General features: G+C 41.8%; 2 protein-coding genes across 2 annotated transcripts in view; both read right to left on the bottom strand.

The window, feature by feature from the left end:
* Positions 1–4680, bottom strand: part of cpne7 (copine VII) — a 28841-nt gene extending 24161 nt beyond the window's left edge. Inside the window, exons 1-3 of the mRNA XM_084013840.1 lie at positions 4490–4680; positions 563–745; positions 327–401 (exon numbers count right to left, since the gene is read on the bottom strand). Of these exons, the coding sequence (XP_083869966.1) occupies positions 327–401; positions 563–745; positions 4490–4663 (432 nt within the window). The 5' untranslated portion in view covers positions 4664–4680. The remainder of the gene's footprint in view (positions 1–326; positions 402–562; positions 746–4489) is intronic.
* A 5243-nt stretch (positions 4681–9923) lies between these two features.
* rpl13 (ribosomal protein L13) lies at positions 9924–14656 on the bottom strand. Its single transcript, XM_084017309.1, has 6 exons — positions 14601–14656; positions 14011–14128; positions 12715–12856; positions 11428–11601; positions 10547–10603; positions 9924–10142 (listed from the first exon to the last, which is right to left on the bottom strand). The coding sequence occupies exons 2-6, from the start codon at positions 14112–14114 to the stop codon at positions 9984–9986; spliced, it is 636 nt and encodes a 211-aa protein (XP_083873435.1). The 5' UTR covers positions 14115–14128; positions 14601–14656; the 3' UTR covers positions 9924–9983.
* Positions 14657–15138: the final 482 nt, after the last annotated feature.

Raw genomic sequence — 15138 nt, 5'->3', positions numbered from 1 at the left:
AAGCCATTCTTTGATTGATGTCTTCAACTTTATCTAGTGGATCTTTATATCTCTTTCTTTAAGAGTCTAAAAATTGGAGCCACAGGCTTAAGCTGTTTGTTTTCCAATAAAAACAAGGTATTAAAGTAAGCTGGAAGTACGGTGCCTGAGAGGGAACAAGTATAAGAATAGAGAAATCCATTTTACCCATCAATTCACCAATGTATTATTTCTGTCAGGTCTCAGGGGCCGTTAGCTACTAACTCCCACTTTCTTGATATCCAGCAATATAGAAATTGTCATTCAGCGGAGCAGCAACGTTATTAGCACAACGTAGGAAAACCTACCGTGATGGTGGATTTGCCGGCATATTTCCCATACTTCAGCAGTAAAGGTTTCACCATCTTCTTTTGGGCCACGATCTGCAAAGTGATAACATATTGTTGGCCTTAAGCCTTACTTAGCTATAGACCAACATTTACCACCAATATGTTTTATATCAGATGAATCACAGCTTTTAAAGGACACATTTCACTAAAACAAGTCAATTGAATGGGTTCGCAGCACAGTGGCATCCGCCTACCTGGCCGAGAGTGCACTCGACGCCACCCAGGAAGTCATCATCGCGGGTCCCGATGCTGTGGGTGCCGTGGATGTCGTACACTTCAAATCGCAGCTTCTGAACCTCCTCAAAGTAGTAGTCCAACGAGAAGACCTTGGCGAAGACCGGATGCAAGTTGCTCTTGATCACTTCTGTCCTGTCCAGCTGAGAGGGAACACAAGCTTTCATTTCATATATTTAAATTTCTTTTTTTAATCCACTATATGTGTGAGCCTTTATGGAGGGATAGCTCTTTTACAGCGTGTAACCTATATAGTTTTACAGCAAGATCTCACATAAATTGGAATGGGAAATATAACTTCTTCTGCCTTCCTGCTAATTATGAGGAACACCAGCTTCAACAGAAGGGCAAATGTTATGACGTTCCGTCGGGAGGATGATGTGAGAGAAGATTGGACGTTTAATCTCAGTCTACAGAAAACAACGTCTTTCACTGCCTGACAAGGAAAAGCTGAGCTCTCCGAGGCCCCATCTGCTCGTGATGGAGGATTTAGCTCTCACGCAGTGCCACAAACATTTCTATGCTGCCCAATTTGGACCAATGATCATTGAACATGATATTTAAGTCATTAAAGGACAAAAATCTACACACTCTAATGCTTATCTTAAATTCCTGTTTCTGGGGCCTCAAACCAGAGAGAACAGACCAGTCGAAAGGCACAACCTGGAGCTGATCTTACACTTGGGTGCAATTTTGTCTGACACAGTGTCCGAAGTCATTACACTGTCAGCAGCAGACTTGTGTTATAATGACACCAGAAATGGTGCCATTTCTCTCTCGTGTCTGGTCGCTGTATAGCAATAGTCGTTTTCAGAAAAGGTAAGCAGGGTTTGACCCTCTCTCTAAAGCCTCCTTCTCTCATTCTTTACCCACTCGTTCGGCCACTTTTCATATGCAAAAACCTTCCAGGAGAGACTGTCAGAACATGTGCGCCATTATTTAAATTTTTTAGATGTCTATTGGATCTCCCCGTCTCTATGATGACAGGCTTTTCACCTCCTCTGTGAGGGTTTTCACCGATGTGGTCATCATAAAAAAGCTCATTTCAGGTATACAAGCACCGGTACACCAGCAGAGCTTCGTGCTCTTTGTCATCGACTCTATAGAGGGAGCACTCCCTCCATTTGGTGTCTTGATGATTGTGGTGGAGACTGACTTAAATCTCACAGAGGTGTTCAGCTCAGGTTGAGATCTGGTAATCGTGAAGTATGATTTCATCGTCTTCAAAACATTCAATCCCTCAGAGAGCAGGCATTATCACCCTGAAAGAGACCAGTCCCATCAGGATAGAAATATTTCCCCATAGAATAAAAGTGATGATTGAGAATAACCTTGTATTGATTTCCAGTGACCCTTCAAAAACCATGCTGCAAAAAACACCCCCCAACCCATATGGAAGCATTTATTTAGGGTTTTCCCATATTTGTAACCTGTCTGCATTATAAAACTTAAAAAATAGCAACATCATTGTTTTTGTGCTTCTATTTATTTTACCCTTGTTTCACATGGTTTACACACTGAGGAAGGACATCAGCCCGAAACATCAAGCATGAATAAACAATTTGATTGCAGTGCTGTCCTGCTGTTGACTTTTGCTTTTTAACATTCAGCTCCCTTCTACAAAGAACTTAATACAAATTTGCAATTACATCTGTTGGTCAGCAAAAGGGAAAAACATTTGTTGGTTACCATCCAGGGCTGTTTTTGTCCCAACTTAATTAGCTTGAACTGAAAAAATAAACACACTTCCCTGTCGCAGTTCTAGATGAACCTGACTAGTTCTCTGGATGACATCCACATCCCTTTTTCACGTTTGTACTGTATGAAAACAATAATCGTACATAATAAATGGGATGAATGGTAGTAGCAGGGATTGCTCAACTGTTTTTACAAAGAAAGAAGGAACTTCCAGCTCAGACTTGGCTTCCTCGGCTTCTTTCATGCCCATTTCTCTTCATTGTCCTCTCCTCCTCCCTTTGTGCCATCTGCATGGACAGATTTAGGACGAGTCTGTTCGTTGATGAAAGCTTATCGGGGCAACGAAGGATCGTCTGTGACGCCTCTTTGTTGTTGGAGTGTGGCCAGAATTACAGAGAGATACCTGACATGGAAATTAAGGCTTTCTCTAATCAATTCTGCCGGGGAGGTGGAGCATTATCTCTCCATCATAACAAGCCTGCGGGGCTTAGGTCAGATATCGGCATAAAGATCCGATTTGAACTAGTGCACTATCACAGGAGCCCCGTAGAGTCCAGTTTACACAGAAAGAGAAGAAACCTGCTGAAAAATGTCAAGTCATCTCTATCCTGCAACTACGTTTTGACCTGGGAGGCGAACAGGTGGCCAAACAAGGTACTAAAGGAATAAATATTGGAGAAATAACAGTTGCGAGTCACATACAGTAGGAGCTCAGAGAAGAGAAGAAGGTGGCGGCGGTATGAGTGGGCTCAGCGTCTTACTCAGCTGTTGACGTAAGTAAACAATTTGCACAAGTGATGGTTCCTCCCAGTGCTGGGGGATTTGACAGCAGAGGATTGGACAACTTGTGTACACTGTCATGACTGTCAAGTCTGGATGGAGAGAGAGAGAGAGGGGGGGGGGGGGGGGGGGATGGATGGATGGATGATAGATAGATGATAGACGGATGGATGGATGGATGGATGGATGGATGGATGGATGGATGGATGGATGGATAGATGGATGGATGATAGACAGATGATAGACGGATGGATGGATGGATGGATGGATGGATGGATGGATGGATGGATGGATGGATAGATAGATAGATAGATAGATAGATAGATAGATAGATAGATAGATAGATAGATAGATAGATAGATAGATAGATAGATAGATAGATAGATAGATAGATAGATAGAAAATAGCCATAGAACATTCACCCAACCCAAACAATGAACGGCTCCAATGTGGAAGGAATCTGCCAGTTAGTCTTAATAATTATCTGTCATTATGTCTCTTTTATTGAATTGGTAGCAGGTGGAAAAAAAACAGATGCAATTAGATATCCTCTGCCATGTTTTAACACATCCTCTCCTGAATGAAGACATGTGCTTTGACTTTCCCTCGTCAACCAAATGACTTAATTAACAGGGAAATGAGAGACCTGCCTCCTACGCTCCAAATCAGCTTGGGACCGATCCAAGAAAGTAAACCGGAACACACCTCACCACACTGCCAACCCACTGTTGTTGTGGACAAAGGTGGAGTACGTACATGGGCACACTATACAATCTGTCATGCGTGAGCGGAAAGCGGAGGCAGACGATGTTCTCGCCTTCTCTGAAAATGGATTCTGCATTTGACATTTTTAATTCTTAATCAGACAGCTGTTGTGTCAGCCGTGATCTTTTTCGAAAAGGAGTGATAAACAGCTGCAAGTTCAGCAAACCATTAACAGATTCATCTCCCCGGTCGATCTTGCGTGACAACACAGGGTTTTGGGTGTAACTGGAGTGGGACTAAAAAATGCATCCCGATCACACACATCACCACTGCTTCGTCTTTAAATCTGAGCTTCTCCAGATGTGTGAGTCAATGGGGGGAAGGCTCTCCCTCGGGTCTTTCTGTACAACAAACTCTGTGTAGCCATTAAGAAAACATGTTGCTGGGTAGCCTCAAGGCGCTGTAAGTTGAATAATTTGAACTGTATATTTGTGAGTCACGGCACGATTCTTTACTTATTAAATATTATAGGTAACGACTCAGATGGGAAGATTAATAAAAGATGGTGGATTCATTTTCAAAAGTTACACGCATAGTTGCCTATGAGGTGGGTGAGGAGATTTCAACTTCACACTTTTTCCCTCCAGGTCCAACTGTGTATTTGACAGATTGAAGAAGAAAAAGGGAGGGGGGGGAGTGCTCACCTCAGTCCACTGTCCGTTGGTCTGCACCATGATGATGACACACGGGTCCGACTTATTCAGCGTGTCTCTGTCCAGCAGCGCTTTGCAAGACACGCGCAGCTCCACTTTGGAGACGCAGGTAGCTGGACCGCTGAGGCTGGTCGCAGGGGAGGTGGCCTCCTGAACATCATTCATCCTGGCTCAGGGCGAGAGGAGCCAGCAAAGCAGAACAATGTGGTAGCTCCGAGGGGTGGGAAAACGTAGCGGTGGGTCGAGGGATCTCAGTGAAGACGTGGCACGCTCACAGAAGACAGGCTCTCTTGACTTGGTACAGATGTCGTGAAATCAAAAGAAGAGAGAGATTACTGTTGAGCCCCAAGAGGACCAAAGCAAACCACGTCGGTTATCACTGCCTGTGAGAGCTAACCCTCCTGTGAAAGGTGTCATCTCACCTCGGTAATGACGAGAGACGGGACATGAAGGTGGCGGGCTTGTTGTTTCAGGAGCCGAGACCAGATCCCTGGAAAAATGTGAGAAAGATGGTTAAATGTGGCGCTTCCTCTTTTTAAATGCTTTTAATTCCAGTACAAACAACAATAAGTGTCAGTCAAAACAAAGCTACACACAAAAACACTTGATATTAGCATTTTCAGGAGAAAATATATTGTTCCACCTCATTGAATAATGGGTAATACGACTAAGTGGCAGATCAGATCAAGAATCCAGCAGACACATGGCTGAGTGCCCAGAGGAGAACATAAAACTAAGGGGAAAAAAGACTTTGATTAATGTGGCGAGCATCCGCCCTGCTGAGCTGTCCTTGAGCAAAGGGTGTCTGACCCTGCTTGACTGCTTTAAAGGTTACGCTTCCTTTGCTTCCAGCATCCTTCGCGTTCTTCTAAGCAGACAAACGAGCAATTGCGCGATGAGCGATTTCAGCACCACGGACAGCGCCCGTGTTTCTGTCTTTGCAAGCTGTGAGTCTGGAAACCAGATGTCACCAAAAAAAACTCAAACTTAACTCAATAAAGGTCGGAAGGAAATCAGATTCACAGACTGCAAATAAATATGAGCCAAGCAAAAGTTGTAATGTAAAAAAGAAAAAAACTCTTAGTAAAGCAACATATTCGATCCAACAACTAAATAAGGAAGGCGATACCGTAAGAAGAAACAAAAAACCTAAAGGGTGTATTAATAATTCATCACTATAAATCAACTCCTTAATCCTGGAAAATCCAGTAAACGATCGGGGTCGCAAGAAAAAGGACGATCTCGTTTTTAGTTCACGAGAAGAAACGCGTTAAAATGAAGCGTCTACTTTGATAACATCGTTTGTCACTTCCAATAAGAAATCACACAGCTGCTGAAAAGCAAAAAAACAACAGCCTCAATCCTCCTCATCAACCAACAAACTGCTGACGATCAAGTCCCAGAAAAAAAAAAGAAGAAGGAGAAATTCCCTTCCTACCTGTCGTCGTTCTTTACTCTAGAACACACCTGTTTTAATCCTTCCCCACAACACACTGCTTGATTTCTTTTCTTTCTTCTTCTTCGCCCGAAACTCATTGGCTGGACTGCCGAGGCGGGAGCGGGCTGGCGGGGAGGTGGGGACTGGAGCTGCTGATGTAAGGACGCGGCTTTCGCTGGGACTCGATCATTGGGAGTCCACTTCCAAAAACGGAGCCTTTTAAAAACAGGACGACATGATGGAAATGCATCACATGGGAGGGGAGGGGGTTATCGATTATTGAGTAGCAGCTTTCCCGACGCAGCTGGATAGAAACGCGGTAAATACGCGCGTAGTTTTGAGTCTGATTTGCTCAACTTGATTAAGACACGCAGAATAATATCTCACACTTCCTTTGAGTTGAAGTTAATCTCAATCCTCTGCAGGCTCCATAGAGGGGTTTTAATATTAGAAAGAAATATCTGATTTTTGCCCTCCAGCTTCAGTTTACCACTGTAATTAACGTGTCACACTGAACAGCCCTCATTACCAATATGATCATGTTTACATACCAGGCAACACATTGTACATTAGGATTTAGCATTTGACACCAGGTTTTCCAACAACATGCAATCTCAAATAGAGATGTGTATAAAAGTGAAACCAGATGCTGAGATGATAATCCTCACTGGGATCTATAGATTATTATTATTATAGATTGTCAATTTGAACTCAATTTGCAATTCATCTCTGAATCAACTGGTCGTGGCAGGTTTGGTTTCACCTCAATGATGAAAAACAGCAACTCAACAGGAACTTAAAGTGTGTCCATCTAAACCACATCTCCATGTAGGAGCTCCAGACAGCTGGAATACACACACACATATATACACCCACATGTATGCTGTACATGCACGTACACATACTAATGTCACCCACATCAGAATGATCTTGAGCTGATAAACAGTATAGATTTCCTCTTTTTTTTTACAGCCATGTATGTTATGTAACACCGTTTCAACACGTTTAAGCTTGACCCTTTTGGCAGTCCACCCACAAATGTATTATTTTCATGAATGTATTTCCAGACATTGCATAATGTTTATAGATTTTCCGATTGCACGGACTAAACAGCAGCCCTCCAGTTCCTGCAAAACAGAAGCGAAGGCCAAACGCAAAGTAATCAAATAGATCAAAAACGAGTTGGGGAAATTTGGGTTCATCAAAATATGGTGCAGAACAGAAAATAAAAGCTTTTGCTCAACGGTTTGAAAGAACCTTGCGTGCTTAGAGTGCACTTTATGATAATAGAAATGTGTAGGCTTCTGCTGTTTGTGTCTGTATTCCTGCAGGCTTTGACATTTCATGTTTCCTTCACGTCCTTCAGACAGAAAGAGCATTTTTTTTTTCAGCTTTGCAGAATTAAGACTGAATATTTTTGATTTCAAAAGGACACAATAATATAACATTTGGCTTCACCATGCACACACACACACACCGAACAACACCACACTCACATCTCCTACAGGTTGATTTAAACTAGAAATGTGTGCCTGCACACGGATACTGGCTGCTTTCTGACATGGCTGTCACCTAAAGCCATGTTTTCTCCTGCCGTTGATTCAACCCCGCTGCCTCTTCTTCCGTGGGTATTCAGGGTCAGGAGGAAGCGTCTGCTTTGGGGCACACACCTGAGCCCTGTTACACCACAGCTCCAAACAACCGCCATCTGCTGCTGCTGCTGCTGCTGCTGCTGTGGGTTCAGCACCTCACAGGACGTTCCCTGCGTTTACACATGGATTATCCATTCAGATCCCCCCCACTGCTTCTCCCCACTCACTGACCACATTGCCTGTACAATAACCCAAATAGGAAGATCTCTTCAGCACTCACATTTTCAGTCAAACTAGCTCCGGGTGTGAAACGTTATCCACAGTTCTCCACCAGCAGCTCCCTTGAGTGGGGCTATTTTTGTACGTAGGTAGGTTTTGGGGGGGAATTCTCAAAGAAGCTATCGATTGTGAAGTCTTATTGGTGATGGCTGCAGCTTCCCTGATAATGGTAATCAATCACAGAGCTTGTGTTTCAGCAGGCTCTTCTTCAAGACAGCTCATTTAACAGAAATGTTATCTCCACGAGTCCCCCCCCCCTTTTCGTCATCATTATATCTGCCTTGCTGACCTACAAATGCAAAGATCTCCCTTTATGAAGCGTGAACACGATACACACATTACATCACAGTGGTGAAGCTGATTCTGCACACCTTCAACATCACTGATTCCAGGCGAACACTTCAGGACCAAAACCGGAGAGTGTTTGGTGTTTGATGCAAGATTTAAATGATCCATAAGCAAATAGACTCCCCAATTAGCCGACTTACCCCCCTCCTGACCCGGTTTCTTTTTATAAAAACTAATGAAATTAAACATTTGCAACACATCACAGGTAATATTGATATTGGTACTGCATTTATATGCAATTTATCATAGGACAAATAGAGTTCACATGACCGGGGGAGGATGAATGTGGGAGAAGTTGATCATTCAACACTGTTTCACATTCAGGAAAGAGGAAATTGCTCTCAAAATCCATAGTGTCCTGTTACACGCGTATATGTTTTAGTAAACAGAGTCTTTTGCTGTGTCCTATCTTCAGGATAAATATGACCATCCATTTGAGTTTCCATTTCAGCCATATCAATCACCCCTGGTCCAAAACTGCTGTCCACTCACCTTCATTAACTGAATTATTTATTTGCGTTCAGACAGCTGGAACACAGAGACACTAAAGAAGACACAGACAAGGACATTCAGTCTCACCCGGTCCTGATTTCTGTTCACCTGCTCCACGTGGGATCATTTTTGGACGTGGACGTTGTCTGATGCATATGAAGCAGGCAATCTCACTAACAGTGTGGTGGGTTTTGTTTATTAATGTTTCATTTATTCATTGCTCAGAACGCCAAAGCACATGTGACCTTCCTCTGCCTCGGGGGCTTCCGTTGACCTCGACTATCACCTGTATATTAACATGCTGTAGATAATATACAGGTGTTTCAATATAATAGACCGTCATATTTAAGACACTCAACTGATGAAGACTACTTTTTTTTTTGCAGTGACGTGACAATAAAAAAGAAAACCTCACTCTCAACTGGACAAGTTCCTATAAACATGAATCAGTTTCTGTTAAATGCCTTCTTCTACTAACTGATAAATTACTGACAATTTATCTGGTTATACACCATCAAGTTGTGTGGCAATTACAGTCACATCAGGTTAATTACCTGCTTTCAAAGGAGGCAACTTTTTTAAAAATTGATTTACAATTCCTCAGTCAGTCAATAAACTCAGCTCTTAATGCTTTCATTTCTCCACTAATGAGCTACTTTTATGCCTCTAGTGCCACCTACTGCTACAAATCAGAGGCTAATATCCACCAACGCCAGATTTTAGTTCATAGCTTGTACACTTCAGACTGATGGCAATTTATAATCGGATGCATTTGTGAGTGGAAGTAATTTATTCCTAACCTTTACGATTTAACTGAACAGCTGTCGTGATTTAAGTTACTGAAACATGAGTCACAACAGTAAATAATATCGATAGCTTCATTTTATTAGTTATATATTTAGTCGTTTCAGTTTCATGGTCCTGAATCTGCATGCTGGCTCGCCATCATGTCGTAATGAGACACTTTGTTATACACCTGTGCTTTTCCTACAAGAATAAAAAGTTCTGCTGTCATTTAAGTATATTTCTATTAGTAAACTTCGATCTAGTTTCTTTTAGGATCCACGTTCCAAATATCTTCCATTTATCTGCCTTGTTTCTTGTTCCCTTTTATGGTTGAAATAAGCTCATTACAAATACCGTTTTTATTTTTGACCACCGGTGTGTCAGAGCTGCGATCTGAACTCAAGTTATTTCAACACATTCGATACATCGAACCAACACCGCTTGCCTCTGTTCTTACACCTTTAAAAATAACCCGAGTTGTGGAATCATGACATTCTCACATTGATCTTTTTTAAACACTTTATTTTGCAAAGTTCCATCATGATCTTTTTTACTTCTTCTTTTCCACGTCCTGCTCGGCAGCCTCTTTGGCTCTCTTGGCTCTGATGCCGAAGAGACGCGCGTTGGCGCGAGCCATACGCAGGCTGGCGAAAGCCTTGAAGTTCTTCTCATCCTCAGAGATGACGCGAGCCTTCTCCTTCTTGTGCGCCTGGGTGGGGAAAAAAAAAAAAAAAGTTGATAGTAACCACATACGGCATCTTACATTAATTAATAGTGCTATCTTCCATCACTGCTAAATGTAATGGACTGTTGACCGGATACAAATAGAAACCCAAGTAGCAATATGAAAAGCAGTCATCAGAAATAGGTTCAAATGTTTCATCAAAGAAATACAGAGATTCCGGAGATTTGTCATCATCTGACCGCTGTGATGCACAACAGTCATCACTGATTATGCATGAATGGCACATGGGGAAAATACAGTTCAGTGTTCATTGGAGCATTTTGCACCTAGAAGTACTCGGGTTCATTTCTAGTGAAGTCATTGTAATATATCTTAATTTGGAAGTTGATGTGTTGGGTGCTACTGGAATCTAAGGACTTAAAATTTACCGTTTTGATGGGCATGACTGGTCCAGAGAGCTGAGTGGCCATCTTGAGTTCCTCCTCCTGAAAAGATTACAAACAGTTAATTCTTCAAGGCAACAAAAATATCCATATTGCTCACTAAGGTGTTGATGAGGCAGACAAACATCAAGCCAACGCCAGCGTTTGGGAAATCAAAGTTAATGGATTAAATCTTAGATCTTAATGGAGTGAATCATTAAGGGGTGTTTAGGGGGATCACATTGTTTTATAAGGGTGAACTGACAAGTGAGCATTGTTTGGCCTTCAGTGGAAGTTTCTGTAATATTGCAGGTTTCCATGATGTTTTATCAGCTGGATAATCTCACAAAACTTAAAAAAAAAAAAAAAGAATCACTACATGGGTGATTCGCATGGATTTGTCCCCAGTTTCATTATAGATAGAATAGAAGCTTGTAACAACCAAATAAACCATTAAACTGGCATTAAGAATGTAAATGATGGTCTTTCACTGAAGGGGTGCAGCAATCAGGAACAGGAGATTAGTTCAATAAACTGACCTGCAGACAGTAATCTCTGCACTACATTTAGAAAAGTTTGAATACAGAAACTATACAGTTTTGACTTGAATCTTTGAGCTCCCTCCCTTATACATTTCTCATAACAGCTGTTATTAATCGTAATTAGCTGGAGTTACAGTAAACAAACCCTCCCAAACTGTACTCAAATTTTGAGATGACTCCACAGACAACATGCCTTAGATGAATAGTTTAACACTTGTTTTTCCATCAGGAAAACAAGCCACACAATCAAAACTTCAAAGTTAATTATACCAACTAATACAGTCCGTCACATGATTTACAGATTGGCTCTCAATGCTCCATGCAACAACATGAAAATACACTTACAGTGCTGTCTCCCTTCTTGGGAGCAGAAGCCTTCCTGGGGAACAGGATGAGCTTGGAGCGGTACTCCTTCAGACGCTGCACGTTGGCCTGAAGAGATTCTGTGGATCTGTTGCGACGGCGAGAGTCAACCGAGATGCCGATGGTGCGGGCTGTCTTTTTGTGGATGCCAGCTGCCTGTCAGGAGAAACACAGCACAACACAAGTTAAACATAGGAACATGATGAGATACTGGTCTCCACTTTGTGATATTTTTTGGGCAACAAAAAGCAGTCTTCAGATAAGGGGTTCAAAGTATTCATCAAGTAAATACAGAGATTCCGGAGATTTATCATCATCTGACTGCTGCCACGCTAAACATGTCATTTTCCATTAACATGGGATAGATTCACTGCAATGGCAAGCTTGCAGCTTGATTGCACATTGGTCAACAATGTGTACTATATTCATATTTAGAATTTGAGCCTTACCCTGACTGGCTTAAAATGAGAATATTGTGTTAAAATTTACACTCCACTTAAGATGATTCAACACTTCAACCTACTGACACTCTCCACCACCTCCCACAGTCTTTTAGTGGACAAAAATATCTTGTGTGCCCATTTAAAAACAGGCTTTTTACAGGAAATTGGTGAAATGTTTGTTGAGCCATTTTGGCGGATTTGGAAGTTCAAAATCTAGGATGCACCTTCATGACAACATGGGCATTTGTTTCCCTCTACAACATGAATGAGTGAAATTATTCATGAAGATGAGGTCTGACAAAAGCCATTTGTACTGTAAACTATAGAAAGTAGACAATTTAAAATGATTTGTGTTTGACCATACTTGTGAATAAAAGTAAAAAAAAAGAAAAGAAAAAAAGTCCATGTTCTGTGGAGATGCACATCAACAGTCGTTTAGCCTTCCTCCCACAGCAGGCAAGTACAGGGGAGGAATAGCCAGATACCGTTTGGCTAGAACATCAAGTCTTTGAGCAGCACCAGTTTTTTGGTTGGGTGGGATGCATGAATCATCACAAAAGGTTGAGTTTGTTCAGTTGTGCATCCGATGTAGGCAGTAATAGCATTTCTGGGGTGAAAGTCAACTTGATAAATACTCGGTTTTAGAGTTTTGTTCGTGGCGTCGTACGTTTCTACATGACTACAAAACGAACGCCATTGTTAATGGATTAAGTTCTTTGTGACATTTTTCAAACAGTGCCCATTATCTTTTGGACAAAACTACATTAAGTTTCTAATTAAATCATCCTGCATGTAAAGCATCTATTAAACAATGAGAAAGTATTACCTTGAGTTCCTCCAGAGTGAAGCCACGTCCGGCACGAACCTTGGTGTGGTACCTGATTGTGGGACACCGGACCTGTGGCCTCAGTGGTCCAGCGACAGGACGGGGCGCAATGAGACGGGCCTTAACCTGACGAGCCTTTCGCCTAAAGAAAAGAGGAATCTTTATCATAACTATAGTAAACAAAACCGCTGTTCAGTCCCAGGAACTAAGAAACCACAACTCTGAACTCTGGAACCACATGTCTGTTTTCAGCACGACTGAGGAAAGATTTAACAAACCGATGCAAAAGAGTGGCCTTATGTCTTGTGGACATTTATGCATTTGCACATCACAACATTTACATAGTTAGCAAGTAATTCAGCTACGTTACTCTCACCAATTCTATTGTCACACTGACGCCTAGTTGAGGAAGCTACAAAACTGTGTCTAGTCAGATGCATACTTTGCGATGGTCCCGTTATAGGGGAAAAGCTGCAAGCTGCTAATCATGTACTGCAAGCACACTGCATGTCAATCCTGGACAAGATCCATCCAAATCATGTCTGTTAACAGCCCCTCAACAGAAGAGTCCCGATACTTCCATTAAAACATGTCAATTTAAACACAGAAGCAGTCACATCAATGCAAGATCACCCAATGTACTTACTAAACAGGGTTTTCAAGTGCCTACAATGTCTAGTGCAAATAGACAGTTGGACCAACCTATTATAATTTGGAACATAACTTTTGATATATTAATTGTGAGCAATTACTGAAACCGGGTAGTTTGTGGTCTTTTTTTGGCACTCCAAGAATCAAAATTGTTTTACCAGGTTAGCTATAAAAAAGTCCACTTTACCGGTCAGTGGTGTGCGGCTCTCCATTTGTCGCATAGCTTTTGAGTTAATTGGCACTACAGTATAGACTCCCTCAACTCACTATCGGATCAGGAGCTACGTAACAGGAACCGCTGTCAGTATTCAAACTCACTGTTACCCCCACTGTGCAGTTAGCTGTTTGTAGCTTAGCCGATCTCAAAATGTATTTAAGAGTTAATGTGAGCCGGCTACACTTCTTAGTTGGTTCTTAGCTAAGGTGAATAACACAGCTGCTAACGCTAGCTAAGCTAAGGGCCGTAGAACATACACTTATGTTGTTTCCATGTCTTTATATACACAAATATAGAGCCAATGGACAATTAATTTAGAAACCGTTATATTGTCTTATTCCCGACAATGTTCATCTACCCTGCTCTTTGAGACTACGGAAGGCGAGTCGGCTCACGTTGGGATATTTGAAGCACAAGACGGCACTCACCTGCGGATCTTCCTGGCTGGCTGGTTGAACCAGGTGCGCACTCTTTTCTGCCAGTCTTTGTGGAAATGAGGGTTCAGGAGCATTCCATTCCGGCTGGGGGCCATGGCTGCCTACTTCCCTGCAAACAAGCATGAGACGCGAACATGAGCAGACTGTCATGCCGGCACGCCATGAGTAGGTTAACCGTGGCTATGTCTGCGATGCTAAGCTAGCAGGTTGACGAGGTTGCTAGCCGTTTTGATGAGCAACTCCCGTAAGCGGCTGCTATATATTCCATAATAACTAGTCCTCGTCAGTTCGGCATTCGTTACGTTTGTTCATTTATATGTTTTAAGGGGCATCAAAACACGGAGCTACACGTATGCCTCCAACGGTAATGCTAACAGTCACACAAACAGCGCTTGACCGGGGATCACTACCAATACAGACGCAATTCAGCAATTTAACGAGGAAATGTTAAAACAATAATCACCTTACTTAAAAGGTGACAAAACACTCCAGTTCAGGTTGTAAGTGAAAGTGACGAACACCGATTAAATAACGAGGATTGAAGTAGATTATTTCTAAATATGTAGAGAAAATCGTTTTACCTGCTAGGGAGGAAAATGGCCGAAGGGAAAAAGGAAGTTGCGATGCGGTGGATTGTGGGATACGAGTTAACCAGCCAATGGGCGAGCAGACGTTATCAAAGAGTATATAAGTGATACTTATCCCCAGTAGAACAAGCCAATGAAACGTAAAATAGATCAAACATTTTCAATATTTAATGTAAAAAAGGTGATATTTAATGTAAGGAAAAGCGTAGGTAAGAACGCATTCATCACACTTTTATCATCTTTGTAATGATGCAGGGAAATTCAACGTGCTTATGTATAACACAATTAATTCGCCTACAATATTTTTTCTGTTGGTCTGAAATTATTACCAATATACCACAGTAGCTAATGGGGCTGTGTTTAGGAAATAAATTATTGTTGCGTTTTGAAACATAAATCTAGTGATTTATGAACTTCTATAATAATAGATAGATAGATAGATAGATAGATAGATAGATAGATAGATAGATAGATAGATAGATAGATAGATAGATAGATAGATAGATAGATTGAGGAAATTGTCCATGTGTTC

Source organism: Eutrigla gurnardus (assembly GCF_963514095.1).
Source record: "Eutrigla gurnardus genome assembly, chromosome: 1".
NCBI classification, from domain to species: domain Eukaryota; kingdom Metazoa; phylum Chordata; class Actinopteri; order Perciformes; family Triglidae; genus Eutrigla; species Eutrigla gurnardus.
Note: the sequence above shows the minus strand (reverse complement) of the source record. Positions and strands in the feature narration are given on the sequence as shown.

Excerpts from the sequence above, each read along its gene's own strand:
- rpl13 (XM_084017309.1), bottom strand. The coding sequence starts at position 14,114 with ATGGCCCCCAGCCGGAATGGAATGCTCCTGAACCCTCATTTCCACAAA. Across the intron at positions 12,857-14,010 it reads CCAGCCAGGAAGATCCGCAG|GCGAAAGGCTCGTCAGGTTA; the intron begins GTGAGTGCCGTC and ends TCTTTTCTTTAG. Across the intron at positions 10,604-11,427 it reads CCAAGAAGGGAGACAGCACT|GAGGAGGAACTCAAGATGGC; the intron begins GTAAGTGTATTT and ends TAATCTTTTCAG.